The 20,695-nt window shown below is 46.2% G+C and overlaps 1 protein-coding gene across 4 annotated transcripts in view; it reads right to left on the bottom strand.

Moving 5' to 3' along the window:
* DDX4 (DEAD-box helicase 4) overlaps nt 1–20,695 on the bottom strand; it is a 369,112-nt gene that overhangs the window by 16,449 nt on the left and 331,968 nt on the right. For all 4 annotated transcript variants that reach the window (XM_030193136.1, XM_030193139.1, XM_030193137.1 and 1 more), the window contains one exon: nt 14,599–14,869. In XM_030193136.1, coding sequence (XP_030048996.1) covers nt 14,599–14,869 — 271 coding nt within the window. The remainder of the gene's footprint in view (nt 1–14,598; nt 14,870–20,695) is intronic.

The raw sequence follows: 20,695 nt of genomic DNA, 5'->3' as shown, positions 1-20,695 counted from the left end.
GATTCTTCTCTGCCCCCTGTCCTCCCTTGCCATCCATGTCCACAGATTCTCCTCTCTCCCCTGCTCTCCCCTCCATGCCCAGCGATTCTCCTCTCCCCTGCGCTACCATCGAAGTCCAGCAATTCTCTCTTCCCTGCCCTCCCATCGATGTCCAGCAATTCTCTCTTCCCTGCTCTCCCCTCCCATTGATGTCCAGCGATTCTCCTCTCTCCCCTGCCCTCCCATCGATGTCCAGCAATTCTCTCTTCCCTGCTCTCCCTTCCCATTGATGTCCAGCGATTCTCCTCTCTCCCCTGCCCTCCCCTCGATGTCCAGCAATTCTCCCTTCCCTGCTCTCCCTTCCCATTGATGTCCAGCAATTCTCCTCTCTCCCCTGCCCTCCCCTCGATGTCCAGCAATTCTCCTCTCCTCCCTTGCCCTCCCCTCTCCCATGTCCAGTGATTCTTTTTCCACCTGCCCATTCTTCTCCCAGCCCGTCCCCCTTCTCCATTGCCTGCCAGCGAAGCGATAGAAAGGCTACCAGTGTCGGACTCAGCAGTGCGAATGGTGCAGGCAGCGATTGAGAGAGGCTGGCATCGGAGCTTCCCTCTGCGAGTCCCGCCTACGTTGTTTCAACTTCCTGTTTCTGCAAAGGCGGGACTCGCAGAGGGAAGCTCCGACGCTGCTAGCCTCTCTCAATCGCTGCCTGCATCGTTTGCGCTGCTGAGTCCCACGTAGTAGTAAGTAGGGGAGTGATAGGAAGGGTGCAGGACTCGCTGGGGGGAAAAAAATGCTGGTACGCCATACCGGTGCGTACCGGCACAAAAAAGAACTGCTGCAAACCAACTGTAAAAGTACCTACAAATATTTCCTGAATATTGCAATTACTATTCTATTTTAACACTCCCTGGAACCTATTCAGTGTGCATATTAGCATCAGTAAAAGACACTGGAGGAAGGCCAAATGTCCACTAGTGTGAGAGTGGGAGTGTGCACCAGGTTATGGAATGTGTTTAAAGTTAAGCCCCTTGTGTACCTTTATAAGGGCTTTGGAGGCATTTTAAGAGTACTAGCTGCACTGTATTACTGTTCTTTTTTCAGTGTTACGTTTCAATTTTATAAGCTCTTCTACTGCTGTCAAGAACAATAATTGTATGTTCATTTTTGAAACTGTATAAATACAAAATTTGTATATATAAAATTGTAAAATGTTTTCTTTTCACATGTATATTCAAGAATAGCACAATTTAATGTCTTTGTATGTTTCTACATTAGGGCTTTGTTTAAAGTGAGCCTTAGAAATATTACAACAAATGCAGAACCAGTAATCTCTGTTGGATGGGAAGATTGGGGAGGCGGCAATGACCCTTCTTGGCTGGACTGTCAGTCTGCTCTTGCTGATGCCTATTCCTAAAAAGGATCTAACATGCCAGAGGAGAATTTTTGCATGTATATGAAGCGCTGACCTCCCAGAACCTCAAGAAGAATGCAATATGCACCTAAACTGGGGATATGGCAGTATTAAGTTTTAAAGAAAATTATGTGGTGGCCCAGTTAAGAGTACTTTAGGAGGGCTAGGCTGCTAGTCCCAAGCAAATGGGTTAGAATTAAAAGGGAATGAGAAAGGGGCTCTCTAGAGAGCAGGTTATGGGAGGCAAACAGTAAATGGGGGATAATGAGCTCATAAGCAGAACTTACCCTCAGGATACAGAAAATGGTGGTGGGGGGGGAAGAGAATTACTGTCAGGAAAATGTTTTCCTGCTGTTCTGAACTCTGGACAGTCTCAGAAAAGATGCCCTGGGCTTGATGGCCTGGTTCTCCTTAGATGGAATTCCCAGGGAGTATGGGAGATTAGCCAACTATGTGAAAAAATTATTTATTTATTGGTACTTATATCCCACATAAACCAAACATTATTCAGTTCTATGCATAGAAATGCATAAAATATATTTTTACAAGTATGAAGAAAACATTTAACAGTGAGATTTTGAAATGAAAAACAAATAAAGATATCATAACATTTGGTGTTCAGTTCATTGTCTAACAATGCAAAATTTGTTTAAAAGGAATGCCTTGAAAGATCATGTGAGGCCATGCACTGGCGCATGCTCTGGTCTCTCCAGACACCCTCCTTGGATCCTGTATTATCTGCAACTGACCCGCTCCCAAGTCATAGAGGAGATAGAGACTGTGTGGGGCATGCTTCAAGAGAATGATTTTCAGTTGCTTGCTTAAACAGCGATGAAGGTGCAAAGGAAAGGCACTGACCGTGGCCGGCCTGGAGAAGAGAAGATGGTGGCGCCCCAAGTTTTGGCGAACAGGTCCTGAAGGAAAAATCTCCGCCTGCTCAGCCTGTCTGAATCAGTTCTGGACGTGAACTGATTGGATTCCTTGAGCTGTGGTTCAAACGTGAGCTGCATCTCCTGGATTCTTATGGCCCATTGCAGATTGAAAGGGTCCACTGGCTGGGACCAGAACAAGCTAATCAGAGGCACAGCCAGGTTTTCACATCACGGGAAGCAGACGTTTCTAAAATAGGTGCCAGTGCAAGGCTGAAGGGCTAGGAGAGAAGGGAGGGTTAAAATCCTCATAGGCATATGCAGTCAGTGACTTAGCTGTTTGGGAAGGCTAGAGTGTGGTTGGGAGTGGGGCTAGTTAAAATCCTTAGGGTGGGGGCAATACCCACATAAGCAGTAAAGGGATAGCAGGGGTACTTTTGAACACAGCAGTGAAGAACCCCTTCGCTTTGTCACTGGTGCATATGCACCAGCTATTTTCCCCCTAGTATCTCTATTACTGATGGTATTATGCACACTGAATACACTCCAGAGAATTATGTGCAAGAACATCCAAATAATGTACCACAATAATGCAAATTATTAAACAGAACAGTATTTGCTGTATTCTGGAAATATAAGCAGGTAGTTTAACACTGGACTCCTAGTCAGTCCTAGCTCCCAGTCCAGCATCTTCCTGTTGGCTACCTGAACAGTGGAATTCAGCAGCACTGTGACAGAAATTCTGTGGTTACTAGCAACCATAAAATAGCCTATCAATTTTTTTAGTAAGTTGCCAAATGGCTATCAGGCTCTAGATCTGTTGGTCTTTAGTTTACTGTACAGTTACCAAACATGTTTGGAAAAAGTATTATCTGTATTAACTTATCTAATAGGTTAGAGAAGCAGACTGAGAACCAGGAATCACATCCCACTGCTGCTCCTTGAGAGCTTGGGCACGTTACTTAACTCTAAGAGGCAGATGCACTAAAGCTAAATGAGCCTTTAATGACCCTCCAACGAGGAAAATTTGATCCGTTGCATGCATCAAAGGGCTTTTACCGAGGAAGCCAGCAGCTAACGAAAACGGAATGGAGATGAGCAATTAGTGTGAAAACCCCATTGAAACGACATGCACTAACCTTTTCCGATTGCCTTTACGCAGGAAAAAGGCAGGAAATCTAACGAGAGGTCTGGACCTCTCGTTAGGACAGCTCTGTGCCAGGAAAAATCATTAAGTGAAAAAATAAACAAACTTTGAGCCAATCCCAGCGCATTAGCAGAGCTAAAAGCGCTGTGATTGGTCCAAAGGACGTCAGAAAACACATCAAATAAAAAAAAATAAAAAAAGGATCGGGAGGGGGCAAGGGCGCTCATCAGGAGCGTCCTGTATGGACGGCCTTGCCCCCCCCCCCCCCGCTGCTCCCCACTTTCCGCCGCTCCCCCCCCCCCCCCGAAAAAGCAAAATGCTAGCTGCCCCGGGTCCCCCTCCCTTCCTGTTCCTGTGTTCTGCAGAGCTAACTCCGCCTCCCGTCATTCTTTCGCCCCGTGCCCCGCTGCCCCCCCTGAGGTCGACTACGCCGCTCCCCCCCCTCCACCGAGACCCCCCTCCCTATTAACGACCCGAGCAGCGCCTCTCACCTCTTTCAGAAGCGCTGCACGGGCAGGAAGATCTATTGTGTGTCATGGAGACTCTACAACCAACACAATAGATCTTCCTGCCCGTGCAGCGCTTCTGAAAGAGGTGAGAGGCGCTGCTCGGGTCGTTAATAGGGAGGGGGGTCTCGGTGGAGGGGAGTAGCGGCGTAGTCGACCTCAGGGGGGGCAGCGGGGGCGGGGCACGGTGCGAAAGAATGACGGGAGGCGGAGTTAGCTCTGCAGAACACAGGAACAGGAAGGGAGGGGGACCGGGGCAGCCAGCTAGCATTTTGCTTTTTTGGGGGGGGGGGGGAGGGGGGGGCAAGGCCGTCCATACAGGACGCTCCTGATGAGCGCCCTTGCCCCCTCCCGATCCTTTGTTTTTGGATTTTGCTGACCGGGTAGCCATGTGTATGTGTTGTGGCTTTTTTTTTTGTTTGTTTTTACGTTTGCAGCATGCGCAGAGCAGCCAGCAAAACGCTTGGCTGCTCTGCGCATGATTTAGGGGCCGATTACCGATGTGTATTGTGATTCTTTGATACATTGTACGTTTGAATACCGATCTGAGCATGTGTGACTTTTTTTTTTGGTGCATTCTTCGTTTTTTAAAAATCGTTAGGGACTTTAACGATTTTGATTTTTTTACGTTTGGTTGCTGCATCTGCCTCTAAATTGCCTCCTGTACAAACAGACTGTAAACCTCCAGGGACAGGAAAATACCTGTTGTACATGAATGCAACTCACCTTCAGCTACTACTATGAGAGGTATGAGCTAAACACAAACCTAACATCCAGTATCAAATACAATTCTTTTTTTCTACCTTTCTTATCTGGCCATTTAGTTTCTCTGGTTTTTGCTTTAATCAGTCTTCTCTTAACTCTCTTACCAGGGTTTTCTGTCCACTTCTTTTTTCTCTCTCTCCTTGTCTTCTACAATGCCTCTACTATATTCATCTCTCGGCTTTCTTCTATTTTTCTGCCTATCAATTTAAATTTTATTCATTCTTACTATCCAGTCTTTAAGCTCCCTTTATTTCACTGAATCTACCTACATTTTTCCATATGTTTCCCTCACTCAAGCTCATCCATTCCCCTTTCTCTTATTCCCCAGTCTTTCATTAACACTTTGCTCTCTCCCTTTGTCATATAACATCTCCTCTCATTTTTTTCTCCCCTTCTCCCCCCTCCACCATGTAGCATCTCCTCTTAGAATCTCTTTCTCTTCCCTTCCTAAATGGCATGCATCTCCACTCTCTTTCTCCCCCTGCCAACCAGCATTGCCCCATCTCTTTCTTTCTCTCTCTCACTTCCCCATATCCAGCATCACCCCATCTTTCTCTCTCTCTTCCCCCTCCCCATTCAGCATTACAATATCTCTTTTGCTCTTCTCTCCCATCAAGCATTGTGATCTCTCTCTTCCCCATCCATTATTGCTCTCATTCTCTCTTCCACCGAATTCAGCTTCACCCCATCTCTCATCCCATACACCATCTCTGTCTCTCTCTTCCCTCATCTAGTGCCTCTCCCTTTTCCTCCCTATCCAAAATCAACCCCACTCTTCTCCCTGATACAGCATCACCCTATCTCTCTTCCTGCCCCACACCCAGCATCACTGTCTCCCTTTCATCTCCCCATCTCTCTCTTCCCATCCACCATTGCCCTGTCTCATTCCCCATCCAGCATCATCCCATCTCCACTTCCATCATTATCCTGTCTCTCTCTCTCTCCCCCTCCCCCACCCAGTATCACTATCTCTCTTTTTCTCATTCAGCATTACTCTCTCTCTCTGCTACCTCATCCAGCATGGTGCAGTCTCTGCTCCCCCCCAAATCAAGTATCACCCTATATCTCTCTCTAACTTTACTCTCTCTCTCTCTCTACTACCCCATCTAGCATGGTGCAGTCTCTGTTCCTCCCCCACTCCCATCAAGTATCACCCCATCACTCTATCAATCATCAACTCATTTCTGAATCTCTTATCCCTGCCCCCTTATCCAGCATGGCCCCTTTTGTCTGTCTCTTCACCCCAACGTCCAGTGTCATCTCCTTTGTCTCGTCCCCCTTCTCTCCCGATCATCTTCTTTTACAGCTTTCAAATTTGGCAGAACAGCAGCGCGGTATTACCAGTAAAAACAAAGTGAAAGCACGCGTGGGACCATTTTCTTGTGTGCATGTGCATGCCGCTGCTCTGCCAGTCACGCTCCCTCTGACCCAGGAAGCTGCATCACTCACAATCCACAACTAACAATGAGTACCTGTACCAATCACCACCAACCTGAGCAAAAGCAACAACAACCTCCTCAGCAGCAGCATCAGTGCTGGGAGATGGACGGCCACAGCTCTGGGAGGAGTCTCAAAAACACAGACAAGCATTGAGGGAGGGAGGTACAGGGAAAAACAAAACACCCCCTACTCTTGCCATAGCCAATGCCTGCAACCCTCCTCAGAGTCAGCCAATAACATTGCGCTTGGGCACATGATCGCAGTGTGCCAACAGTGTGTCCTGAGGAAAAGGGGTGCATGTGCCTATTCCCGACTTGATGGTTGAGTCAGCAGAGCCTTGAGTGAACTGGATGAACGAGTTGGAAAGTAGGGGAAAGGTCAGAGGGGGCGTGACCAGCAGAGCAACAATGCATGCAGGAAAATGGTCCCACGTGCTTTCACTTTGTTCTTACAGCTGATACCACTGTTGCTCTGCCGCTGAACTTGAAAGCTGTAAGATGATTAGGAGAGAGGGGGAGAAGAAGAGAGACTAGTGAAGGGAGAGGGTCCCACAGCAACAACAGGCACCATTTTTATCTAAATCTGATTGGGGGAGCAGTTGCTCCCCCTGCACCCCCCCTAGCTACGTCACTGAGGCTAGTGGCAACAGAACGAGGGTGGCCATCTGCAAAATCCTCAACCATGCTTTGAAAGAAGGATCGAATCCAATCAGGGAAATATCTGACCCATGAAGGAAGAAAGGTACTATGCTTCCAAGATTACTTCGCCAATGTGGCAGCTAACAGGAGAGGCTTTGCTCCTATCTGCACCAAACTATTTGGGCTCAAGATCCACTTCGCGCTGCTGTATCTGGCTAAGCTTCGAGTTAACCGACGGGGCCACACATCATTTTGATACCCCCGTCGTGGCTCAGTAATTCCTGATGCAAGTGAAGGCCCACACGGCTGGGGAAGCCTCCCACTCGGTCCCTGCATAACTTCATCCATAGTGCAGTCACGGCATGTGGTATGGCCTGTTGGTAGATGCGAGGTGCGTATTGGCTGGATTTTTGTCTCACTGACAGATCATTCTCCCTTTTAAATTTTTACTATGGTTATTCCCCTCTCCCCTTCAGGGAGGTTGCGGAGGCTTATGTTCTGACCTATTGACTGCTGGGGGGGGGGGTCTCCTCTGGCATGAATTCACAGGCTCTGGACTGTGGGTAGCTCTCCTGGGACATTGTGTTATAGGGGATGAAGAACTATGGGATGCTCAGAGAGGACTTGTGGAAAAGGCACCTCTCTATGAAGAAAGGCTGAAACGGCTTAGGCTCATCAGCATAGAGAAAAGACAAGCTGACAGGAGATATGACAGAGGTATATAAAATGAGTGGAGTGGAACGGGTAGACGTGAATCGCATGTTTACTCTTTCCAAAAATACTAGGTCGAGGGGGCACCCAATGAAGCTACAAAGTAGTAAACTGAAACCAAATCTAAGAAAATAGTTCTTCATTCAACATGTAATTAAACTCTGGAATTTGTTGCCAGAGAATGTGATAAAAGCAGTTAGATTAGCAGTGTTTAAAAAAGATTTGGCTAGCTTCCTAAAAGAAAAGTTCATAAGTCATTATTAAAATGGACTTGGGAAAATCCACTGCTTATTTCTGGGATAAGCAGCATAAAATGTATTATACTGTTTTGGGATTTTGTCAGGGACTTGTGACCTGGATAGGCCACTGTTGGAAACAAGATCTTGATGGACCCTATGGTCTTGTCCCAGTATGGCAACACATATATTTATAAGTACTATTCCGAACATGACTCCACAGCTGTTTTGGTGAGGCCGGCTACTGCAGGGCGTTCCCTGCTTGATGCTTGCAGGTCCCCCTCATCCACCTCCCTTTCCTTTTTTTTGTAAGAAAAATTACCTCCATTCTTGCTGGAGTGAGACTCCGAGGCCGGGTCTTGGTCTCCTTTTGTTTTATGTGTTATCTTGATTTTATAAGATAGGGAGGGTTTTTATAGGACATAAAGGGTTAGGGCTGTCTCTATGGGTAGGTTAAGGTTATATATGTGAGTTGAGGGAACCTGGTCATAAGTATACAGTTTTTGGGGTAGATATGGAGTGAGTGTGTTTTTTTTCTTCTTGGGCTAATCATCTTGACGACGGGGTCTAGAATGAGGGTTGGTGTGTTTGTGTGATTGTTCCTAAGATGGGAACCAGTGGGAGCAGGCTTCGGGGTGGAAAGGGGGAGGGTTGGGGAGGGGGAGTTCAGTGGGATGGGGGTGTTTGGAATATGGTGTTTTGGGGAGGAGAGCCTATGCTAGCCCAGGTTGTTTTATATTAGGGTTACCTTCTCTTGGCTGCCTTGGGGGGGGGGGGGGGGGGCTGGGACAGCCTTCCCCTTTCTCAGGTATTTTATGTTATATTTTTGATATCTGTCACTGGTAACATTCTGTGACGTTAGTTACATGGAATATTGGGGGAATTCCCCCATAAAGTGTACAAAAATTTTACAGCATTGCAAATCCACAAGACAGATATTGTCTTCTTACAGGAGACGCATTTAACCACAAAAGAACATGCTAAACTGAAGCAGTGGTGGGTGGGGTGTTGTGGTGGTGGTGTCTGCACTAGTGAAAAAATGAAGGATGGCTATTTTATGCTGCAAGAGAATGGTGGTTAAGATTCAAGTCTTGGAGACTTTCTCTGTCAGGCCTCAGTTGCTCGTCAGGAGGTGCTTCTTGGTTGTGTGTATTCCCCCAACTGGTTTGATAGACTGTTTTATCAATGTTTGACTAATCTTTTGTTGAAATTCCCTCATTTACCCTTCTTGATAGAAGGGAACTTTAATACAGCTTTAGATCCTGAGTTGGACAGGTCCAGCACTCTTGGGTCAGATGCCTATCACCCAACTAAAGGGCTCCCAAACGTGTGCCTGCTAGATGCGGTGAATGTATGGAGGGTCGTTCACCCTACTGACAGGACTGTACGCACTTATCCCGGGTGCATTCTACCCAGTCCCAGATTGACTATATTTTGGTTTCCCAGGAGTTCTCTAGTGTTTTGCGAGCAGAGATTGGCTCCTATACCATCTCTGATCATGCCTGAGTGTGGGCGGATTGGTGCCTCATGGGCTGGGAACACGGCCCAGTGGATGGGCTTTCCCACTGGAATTAACTCAAGATGCCAAGTTTCAGGAATGCTTGGTGGCATGTTGGAGGGACTATAAAAGTCATAATGTGGGTCATGAGGATAACCCCCTGATATACTGGGAAGCGGCAAAGGCTGTTCTCCGCAGTGAAATCATCAGCTACACTAGCCATGTTCGTCAGGCCAAAAACCGTGAAATCTTCCATTTAGAACGTCAGCTGCGGGTGGAGAGAAAGAGGTTTGGGGTTACTCATGGAGAGTTAAGATAAACAGAGGGTAAATACGACATGAACTGCTCTCAATGTGTTGCTCCACCAGTGGGCCATTAAGTCTCAGACCTACTACAAATATCAACTTTACCACCACGGAAATAAAGGAGGGAGGTTGCTGGCCTGCTGTGTGTCTCAAAGGGAGGGACCACAGCGGAATCTTGCTTTGGATACTCACAGGGGTACCCGAGTTACCAATGATGCCGAGATTTGCATGGTGTTATAGCAGTACTATCAAAACCTTTAAGCGGCCACTCCTGATCAGGGATTGAACTGCGCTTTGTCTCGACAACCTGCTCTTGCTTTGAAGGATCGAGACCTCCTGAATGTCCCTGTGAGAGTCGAGGTGGTCTACTGGGTGATAAAGCAGAGTCCTTCGCCGAAAGTACCAGGGGCAGATAGATTTAGGGCTGAGCTTTACAAACTCTTGGTGGAGGACATCACAATTCCCCTTGCAAACATGTTACCTTATGGTTGAGGCAGGGTTGGTTCCCCAATCTTTGAATGTGGCCAAAGTGGTGGTTCTGCTGAAGCCTGGGAGACACCCTGTTTACCCCGAGTCCTATTGACCTATATCTTTAACAATGTGGAACTTACATTTCTGGAAAAACTTTTGACTAATTGGCTGGCAAAGCTTTTAACCACTCTTGTACATGGTGCACAAATGGAATTTGTTCAAGGTCACATGATAGCCAAAAACATGAGAAAGATCTTGGTCTCATTGGAACAGTGGTAGTGGTTTCATCTCCCATCTTTAGTAATCAGTTTTGATGCAGAAAAAGCCTTTGACCAGGTGCATTGGGACTTCCTTTTTGCTGTCCTGGATCGCTATGGGGTCTCCAGGTGATAAAGCGCTCGCATTATGGTTAATACACGGGAGTCAGAGAGCTTCCCTATTTACTGTGGATCGCAACAGGGCTGTCCCTTACCCAATCTCTTCTTTGTCATAACACTGGACCCCTTGATTAGAGACATCTACTCGACTCCGGACATTCGGGGTACAACATTGGGTCCCCACTGTTTTAAGGTAGTCATCTTTACTGACGATTTTTTAGTTCACATCACCGATCCCGTGGCCTCTTTGAGATCTTTATTGGAGCTCTTTAGTGACTATGAGGACTATGATGGGTTTCGCCTAAATCTGGCAAAATCAAAAGTACTGGCTTTCTTGGTGCAGGGTATGCATAAACTGTGAACCTCTTTTTCCATTGAAGTGGTCAAGGGGTTCTTTTAAATATTTAGGCATACAGCTGGCATTGGATGTGGGCTCCTTATACTCCCTGAATGTCCCAAAACTAATGGCCCAGACAAAGACGTGCTTAGAGAGATGGAGAAACTTGCCCATGTCCTTATTAGGTAGAATCAGCTTGGTGTGAACGATCATCTCGCAAAAATGGTTTATCTCCTGCAAATCCTCCCATTTTAACATGGACACACATTCGTTTACTGCACCAACTGTTTTCAAAATTCTGCTGGGCACAAAGAAACCCCAAGTTGAAGTTCTCTTTATTGCTGGGCTGTTGGAGTCAGGAGGGTCTGTACTTACTGAACCTGCAACTACTACTACTTAACATTTCTAGAGCGCTACTAGGGTTACGCAGCGCTGTACAAATTAATAACTAAGGACGGTCCCTGCTCAGAAGAGCTTACAATCTAAAGGACGAAATGTCAAGTTGGGGTAGTCTAGATTTCCTGAGTAGAGGTGTTGTGATTAGGTGCCGAAAGCATGCCTGTCATCTCCAAGATTGATTGCTTGATACGCCATATTTTACCCCATTAGCATTGGAGACAGCTTATTATGCACCCTATAGACTCCATTCTCTGCTTCATACTAAGGGTTCGCTGCTACCTTGGAAGCTGAAAAGCCTCCTTTTGTGCTCATTCCTAGCAGTCTGACAGCGTCTTATCAGTCAGCTGAGAGGACACCACCACCTTACTGACTTGTTTCTCTGCGTGGTAACATGGCTTTTGAGACAGGCATGGACAATGCTACTTTCACAGATTGGGAGAGACAAGGAGTGAGCCTTTTGGAGCACCTGCTCAAGGGTAATGGCAGTTTGTTAACTTTTGAGAAGCTTCAGAGAGTAGGGACTACATGGGGGAATCAGTTTGCTTACTGCCGGGCCAAGCATTATGTAGCTTCTTTAGACAAGACACACCTGGCGCTCCACAAGGGATCTAGGGTTAAGGAGTTTTACATCTCTATTTCTGAGAGGGGGGTATCTGTAGCAGGGCTACATAAAGCCCTCACCAAGCTAGGTCCGAGGATTGACATGAGGGATATCCGACAAAAATGGGCTCATGATATGGGGATGGATATGTCCGATTGGAATTTTTAGTTAACATTAGGACTGTACCCGTACTTACTACTTGTGCATGGCTACTGGAGTGTTACTATAGGGTATTACTTCATTCAAAGACAGTTGTATATTGTAGGGAGCATACAATCTCCTTTGTGCAACAAGTGTGACAGAGAGAACAGCATGTTTATTCAATCTTTCTGGAACTGTTCGGTGAGTCAACGATTTTGGTCATCAATATGACGTTACATGGAGCAATTATTGGATGTTGGATTAGTGGGGTCAGCTGAACAGATGCTTTTGGATAAACCGGGTAGTTTTCAGGGCAGAGTAAGGTGCAAATTTCCTTGCTGCATAAACTCAGACTTCTGGCCCGCAAGTGTATCCTGCAGTTGTGGACCTCACGTCAGCTCCCTGTCAACAGGCGCTGGTGTAACAAGAGCCACCTTTTGGCATCTTGGGAGGCTCGAGATGCAAGGGGCTCTATTAAACATAGGAAGCAGTTTTTGCTAGTGTGGGAACTGTACTTGTGAGGCCTGCACCCTCAGGGACGTAGCCTTTGGATAAGTGTGTTGGGCTAAAGAATAAGCCCATTCAGCAGGTGCCTTGTGGCGGAACTTTCCTTTTAGGTGCATTGGAGAACGTTTGGAAGTATATGGCATAATGCGCTGGGATTGGAGGGTGGGGAAAGGGAGTTCAGGGTAGTTTTTATTTCCATTTCTTTTGGGTATTATACTTTTATAAGTGTGCATGAGGAATTTATATTATTGTCCTGTTCGATATCTATGATTGCCTACTCGTGCATGGGGTTGAGAGGGGGTGTTAACTGGGAGGGGAGGGCTTTCAGTGTGTCGTTATCATAAAATTTTGTTAAGATTGATGTTTGGTGGTTCATCCTTGGTCTCGTTCATAATTATGCTCTCTTACAACAGTCTTTGGACCTATTGTTACCAGATGCTTTGTCCCTTAGCACTGAGAACACTAAGAAATATTCTATAACCCTGACTGGTAGACCATACAACCTTCTGGGGGTCTTTCAAGTATGCTTGCTCTGTGTTCATGTACAAGACTGTACTGCTTAGTTAATATGAATATAATTTTCACTAGTGAAAATGTTTTTTTTCCAGCTGTCCCACTCAGTCATTCTAAGAACACCCTACGGTGAAATTTAATATGGACAAATGCAAGGTGATGCACATTGGAAAGAATAATCCGAATCACAGTTACCTGACGCTAAGGTCCACCTTGGGGGTCAGCACTCAAGAAACAGATGTGGGTGACTTCATAGATAATACGATGAAATCTTCTGCTAAGTGTGCGGCAGCGGCCAAAAGAGTAAACAGGATGCTAGGAATTATTAGGAAAGGAATGGTGAATAATACCGAAAACGCTATAATGCCTTTGTATTGCTCCTTTAGGTGGGACTTTCCAGGGAGGAAGTCCCGAAGCAGGACACAAGCAGCCTATTACTTCATTATGGTACACCTTTCTCTGGGGTTTTTAGAGGAGGCAGGGAATCAAGTTTGTAAGCACTGTTCTATAAACTGCTTCATATGCATTTATTTTATTTTTTGCCTGTATGAATTGTCTGCCTTGCTTGTTTGGTATAAAACTGTGGTTGGGGAAAGGTTAAGGTCAAGACTGGGGGAGATCTTAAGTTTGTTTGTGATTTCTCTATGCTATTGTAAAAATTAATATTGGTGTCTTGGAGATAAATGAAAAAAATAAAAATAGGGCAGTGAATAGGATGCTGCATTAAGTATGACAGCAAATATGTAATAGTTAATCAATGTTAGATTAACTAACTTGATCATCAGTACTGGTCCAAGGCAAGATGCCGCCTGAGGCGGAGCTAAGATGCCCCCCCTTCCTGTTTTGTCACGTTCCAAACCCGGCAGCGATTCCCACTGCCACCTGCCTCTTCCCTTTACTGCGGCTGCCTGAGTCTCTGATGAAACAGGAAGATACATCTGAGAGGTGGCCACAACAAAGGGAAAAGTGCTGGCAGCAGGGCAGCGAATGGGAATCGCTGCTGGGTTTGGAACGTGACAAAAAAGGTTAACACCGTGAACATGGTGGAGGAAGGAAGGTGGAAACGCCGCTCCTGTTGATCATTCCCACCTGAGAGCTTAAGGTTGCATGATAGAACTTTCCACATTACAGAAAGAGGGAGCCAAGCCTCTGCTTATTACAAAAGTCAATCTAGTGACTGAGAACATGTATAGTGATGTCTCCTTGAAGGGGCTTCATCTGTCAGTCCCAGAATAGGTGTACACACACATACCAAGCATTATATGTATATGAAACTGAATATGTTTGAGGGTAAGGACTCTACAGCTGCACAATCCACAGCTCCCACAATGAAACACCAACTTTCATACATATGTTTAAGGAATAAATAAAAGTTAATCAAACTTAAAATCTTCACACTTCTAATGCTGACCAGATTAAATAACCTCAGTGATACAAAGTGACTACCCAACAGGTCACTAGAGGAATCCCCACTAAGTGGTAAGCAGACATTTCTGTCAAGTCCTAGAGGGCCGGAGGACAGCCAGGCTTAAATAGTTACTATCACAAGAGAAAAAAAATCAGGGAAGAGTAGGTGGGTCTCAAGCCTGCCCAGTATACAAGGTGGTACTGCTGGCAACTAAAGCTAACAGAAGAGATGAGAGAAAGAAAGAAAGACAAAAAGACTACTACTTATGCAAAGTAAGATCTTATCAGAATAAAGAACAATGAAACTTTGAAAAAAAAACAAAAACAAACTACCACTTACATCTGACAGCACTTTTACTAAGGAACGTGCCACAGGTGTATCAAAATTGGAATCAAAGAAAGAAATTGCTTTGCCTGTATTCCCACATCGACCAGTACGGCCAATTCTATGGACATATTCTTCAATTTCTCTTGGAAGATCATGGTTAATGACATGCTGAACATTTTCAATATCCAGTCCTCTAGCAGCTACATTAGTAGCGACTAGCACATGACATTTGCCAGAACGAAAGTCACCAAGTGCTTCTTCTCGTTCCCTCTGCTCTCGATCACTGCAAAAGAGATAAATGGACCAATTGTGTAAGTTTTAAAATGTTCCCTACTATAGGTTTTCTAATTTAGAATGGCAGAACTGCATCAGTCATAGCAAACAACCACAAGGCCTCCCTTGATTGGGCTCACCATCCATTATTTCCTCTCTTGCCATATACAAAGTTTAGTGGAAAATGGTGTCTTTGGTCAACAAACTTAAGGCCATATATAACCCTTGGCCCAGCCCCCACTTAAACTGAAAGCAGGACTTCCCCTTACCTACTTCTACCACAATATTAATGTTTTTTTGCTAATGCTATGCTACTCGATGTAGCTTGCATAGCATTAAACACTGAACTTTGTGCTGGAAACAGTAAAAGGGGAATCTTGCTTCCAAATTTGTGGGATGGTTGACAGAGTCTTCTATTGTCCTCTATGAAGACACTAGTGAGGGAACAACTGTTCTATCAGTCAGTAAGTGGTGGCCCTACCGAGTAATTTTATTTAACAGGTAGGGAGGGGGCCCTCTATCAACACCACTATCTCCTCCTACCACAACTTTTAAGACACACCAAGTTGAGCCAACCTCAACCTCCCTTCCTTTTCAAATTAAAATCCAGGGCTTCCCAAATCTGTCCTGTGCCTCCATATTCAGTCAGCTTTTCAGAATACCTATACCACACACAAGATAAAATTTCCATGCAATGCAGATTTAGTATATACAAATCATTCCATATATTTTTTGGTTATCCATAGAATCCAACTAGCTATAGTGTTATCTGTATAGGTAGCCCTGCACTAAGCCCTAGATAGATTTAAGAGAGAGAGAGTGTGTGTGTGGGGGGAGGGGGGGGGGGGGGGGAGTGGAGATCCAGGCTCAGACAACAGCTGTGCCAGGAAAGGAGAGAGTTCCATTTTTATTCTCTAAAATCCTTTGTTTATATTTCCAGTGAAATTTGGGTACTCCCTGAGTATATATTATAATTGGCTGCTGTTAATGTTATGCACCCAAAGTATGGTCACAAAGGAAAATCAAGTTGCATAACCAGAGTACTCAGTTTTCCCCTTTTAAACTACTAAAGATATATTCCAGCTGCAAAACATATCTGCTTGAAGACAGTTACCTAAATCAGTTTTTTCTTGTGTTCCTCTGGTACTCTACAAATGTCCATACTTAAGTTAATAACCAGGCCTTTCATAATAACCCTATCTCACCCATCCCACTTCTTGCCATCAAGCTTTGCAATAATCTAATCATCTAACAGAACTAGCAAATAGTAATAGGTTTGTTTTATTTTAATTGATGGCAGAGTGGGATTTTTTTTCTTAAGACTCTGCGTGTGTGTGTGTGGGGGGGGGGGGAGGTTGGTAGGGTGGGGGTGCCACTACAGGAATTGGGAGATCAGGGGGGGGGGGGGGGGGGGGGTGCTGATGCAGATGTCGGCAGCTTGTGTGTGTTTCTGTTTTTAGAAGTTGCCCTTCCTGTCAGTACCCAAGCCATTATCACTCAGGCTCTGATAGGAAGGGTGCCAAGATTTTATTGTGGAAATAATTTGAATGCTCATTCATTACAGCATGCTGCAGTATTTTTGGATTGCAGATTTTGCAGAAGCTGCAGCATGTGAGCCTGCTCTACTGCATCACTTTCTGCATCTGCCCCACAGTAAGACTTTCCTGGAAACAGGTGTAAGGCTGGCGCTAAAAATAATAAATGTTATCTCAAAAGGGAGGGGAAATAGGAAACACCAAAGGCAGTATTTACCAAAAATTTTCACTTTTGGAGTTAGGTAAGTAAACAGTAAACAGCATGAGAGAATCAAGTTGGTAAAACACATGTAAATAAAAAAACAAACAGTAGTAAACAATCACCAAATACCACTATATTATTTCAGCAAATAAGCCCCAAAATACTTGCTTCTCACCTTTGAAGGCTAAGCACTTGCAACCTACCTTTATGCTTCTCAGGCCAGGAATCCCTTCTGCAAAATAAAGAATTTCTTCCCTGTCTATACGCAATTTCCCAGTAAAATGGGGAAAAAAACCCAACATCAGTCAAGTACAGAACTTAATACTGATTTCCCTTTTAGCAACTAAAGAACCCAGGTTTCTTAAATTTGAAGTAATTTCCTTTTAACCCTATCTTCCAAAAACCATCCCCCAGCCTCTCTTAGCAGTTCTGTGACACATTGAACTATTCACTCCACATGTATTAGAGTTCTGGCCAGGTCCTTGGAAAGACCTCACTAGTAGGTGACCACCTGCATCTCATGAAGAATCTGAGTCCTAAGGCTCTAATTCACATTAGATTCAGTCCTGAAGTTGTGGCCTATGCCATATTGTCCCTTAGCACTGAGAACATTAAGAAATATTCTCTAACCCTGACTGGTAGACCATACAACCTTCTGGGGGTCTTTCAAGTATGCTTGCTCTGTGTTATTTCTCTAGCTCTCTCCCCCCCTAGCTCAGTTCCTACTGCTGTGCTCTCCACGGATATCTTTAAAGGCTGTTTGCACTTCTGCTGAGTTCAGAGCAGAAGGGTACAGCCTGGAAAAGTGGACACTCTCGGGCTCTCCATTACTCAGTTTGTTGCTTTGCTGACAGCTCAGCCCAACAGCAGCTTGCTGCAGCCTCATAATCTCTTCCCACTTCTATGAAACCTTTGCAGGTCTCTGTTGTGTTCTGCTTCTGCTTGACAATTCCTCCATAGCCTTTCTTTCTGCATGTGTTCCATTTGCTTTTAGTCTTCCTTTTGTAGGGAAGAAGCCACAGGAAAATGCCTTTTTTTTTTTTTTTAAAGGCCACTTTCAAAAAGGTGGCCCTTTCCTTCAGGCTGGCTGTAGGGCTCTTGTGGAGGGACCATGGTTGCTTTCCCTAGGGTTTCCTACTGGGGCCCTCTTTCAAGCCAGACCTCTTCCTGCAGATCAGCCTGGCCTATCTTTTGCTGTTCTTCTTGTCGCAGTCTATGCTTGCTGCTGTTGCGCTCTGCAGCCCACTTCCAGCTGCTCACATAGCACCTATTCTTCAGCCCCAGCATAGCCGTCTATCTTCCTCTTCCACTGCCACTATCATAGGACCTTTCTACAGGGGATGCATTTCTCCCCCCACCCCCTTGAAGCCCTCTGGCTTTAGTTTTTACCAGGCCTGTGGCCTGCTCCGGAACTTCCTCCCTGGAAAGTCCCGCCTGAAGGGGAAGGAAGGTTCAGGGAGGAAGTTCCGGAGCAGGCAGCCTATGACTGCCACTGCCCAGGTGAAGACTAAAGCCAGAAGGCCTTAAAGTGGTGGGTGGGAGGATCAGGTATGACAGGGTGTGTATGCCACGATGCACCTCCCCTAAATACACCACTGGCCACTTCTGCTATTTATTAGGCCCTTGGGCAAAGTGGTTGGAACAGGATGCAGTACCACCTTTTCTGTGAACACCTCCAGGAAAGGATCTTGGCATGACAGAGCCTGTAACTTGGAAATTCTGTGTGCGGACAAAATGGCCACTAAGAAGACTGTCTTGAGAGAAGAACGCAAGAGATTCGAAGGGAGCTGAAACCAATGCGGTCAAGACAAGGTTGAGGTCCCACTGAGGAACAACCAGACGACTAGGGTGATGCAGAAGTTTCACCCCTCTCAGAAACCGGCCTACATCCAAGCTAAGGCGGTAACCTGTACTTTTAGGGATGCCCAAGCCAGCCCCTTTGAGACCTACCTGAAGAAAATCCAAAAGCTCTGCTACTGATGCCCGAAGAGGAGACACTCCCTTGTCCTGACACAAAGCCTCAAAAATCCACTAGACCCACACATAAGCCAGGGGAGGTTGACCGACTGTGCAAGGGCATAGCCAGACACCCAATTCTTGGTGGGCCCGGGTCCAAGATGCATGGGCAAAATAACCCTGCCCCGTCCCACAAATGATTTGGTCTCTCCCTCTCTTGCCTGCATGTCATATGGTCTCTCAAACATCCCCCCTCCCCTGCATACCGTTTAAAAAGCAGATTTGCCCCAGCAACGCGCAACTAATACACACTGCTCATGTTGGCCCCACAGCCTTCCCTCTGATACAACTTCCTGTTTCCGCATAGGCGGGACAAACATCAGAGAGAAGGCTGTGGGACTGGTGCAAGATGTAGGACTGGTGCAAGATGTATGTATCAGTTGCTGCTCACTGCAGGCAAAGATCTATTTACAAGGTATGCAGGAGGGACAGTTGTTGGGAGTTTTCGGCTGGTAGAGTTTGGGGATTCCTGCCAGCTACATCATAGGTGTGGTGCTACTGGGTGGGCCTGGGTTCACCCTTTGCTACGCCGCTGCATCTGTGAGGCTTCAACATAGTGGAAATCACTGCCGAGGAGTAACCCCTCTTCTGCAACTGTGCCCTCTCAAGAGCCAGGTCGTAAATGAGAACGGAGACGGGTCGGGCATGACCACCAGCCCTTTGAAGAGAAGTCGGCTAAAGCCTGAGAGGGCGAGTGGGGGTGCTAGCACCAGGTGGACCAGATCCCCGTACCACGGCTGACGAGGCCAATCCAGAGCAATAAGAATCACATGTTCAGGATGCTGTGTGATCCTTTGAAGGACACAGCCAAACAGCAGCCAAGGAGGGAACATATATAGGAGTCTTTGTATAGACCAAGGCTGCACCAACACATCCAGGCCCTCCACCAAAGGGTCCTTCCTGCAACTGAAGAAGTGGACCACCTTCATGAGGTCCATCACCAGAAGCCCCCACACCTGCACTATGGCTTCAAATGCCGCCAGACCCAGACACCACTTGACAACATCGAGCATGTGTATCTGAGGAAATCAGCCTGAAGACTGTCCGACCCTACTACATGTACCAAGGTGAGGTCCAGCAGACAACTCTCCGCTCAGGCCAACAGGGCTGAAGTCTCACCCATTTGAGCATTCTTGGTGCCCCCCTGGCAGTTCACATACGCCATGGCCATGGTGTTGTTGGACAGCACCCGAACTGCCTTGCCAGTCAAAGGCCCGGAGAGCTAGAGAGATGGCCCTGGTCTCTAGTCGGTTGATGGACCATTGCCGTCCAGAGACCCTGCACAACTTGCCTGAGGCAATGGCCCCCCCCTCAGGCCAGAGAGATTAGCATCCATGGTGACCCCTGTCTACTCCGGCACCTCCAGGCTGGTTCTCCAAATCAAATTGCTGGAGTCCAGCCACAAGTGCAGGCTGTGCCTCATGGGTCCCTGAAGCAGAAGTCTCATATCCAGATGGCGGACCTGCAGTGACCAGCGAGCCTGTTGGAGGTGTATGTGGGCCCAGGCTGCCATGGAGCCCAGCACATGCAAGTAAAGACGGCCCGGAGGTACCCAGGACAGGCGATGTCTGATTGGAAACTGCATCTTCCGGACCCATGACATGGATAGGAACACTTGCCCGATCAGGTTATCGAACTGGACTCCTAAGAATTTGAGGGACTGCGATGGAAGAAGATGACTCTTGGCTCGATTGACTACCTCAACTCAGATGTTCCAACAAATGGACAACCTGGGCAGCGGCTTGCTCGCTTCTCCTGAACTGACTTGGCCTGAATGAGAATCGCCCAAAAAGGGATGCACCAGAACCATAGTAACATAGTAGATGACGACAGAAAAAGACCTGTACGGTTCATCCAGTCTGCCCAACAAGATAAACTCATATGTGCTACATTTTGTGTATACCCTACTTTGATTTGTACCTGTGCTTTTCAGGGCACAGACCCATGGTTCACCGAAGAGCTGAAAAAACTTAAAACGCAAGTCAGAAAACTAGAATGAGCTTGGAACAAAAAGAAAGACGAACAAACACTAAATGATTGGAAACTACTTCGGAGAAAATACAAATACACCATAAAACAGACA

Source organism: Microcaecilia unicolor, chromosome 2 (assembly GCF_901765095.1).
Source record: "Microcaecilia unicolor chromosome 2, aMicUni1.1, whole genome shotgun sequence".
In the NCBI taxonomy this organism is placed as follows: domain Eukaryota; kingdom Metazoa; phylum Chordata; class Amphibia; order Gymnophiona; family Siphonopidae; genus Microcaecilia; species Microcaecilia unicolor.
The sequence above is the reverse complement of the archived record's forward strand: the minus strand, read 5'-3'. Positions and strand labels throughout refer to the sequence as shown.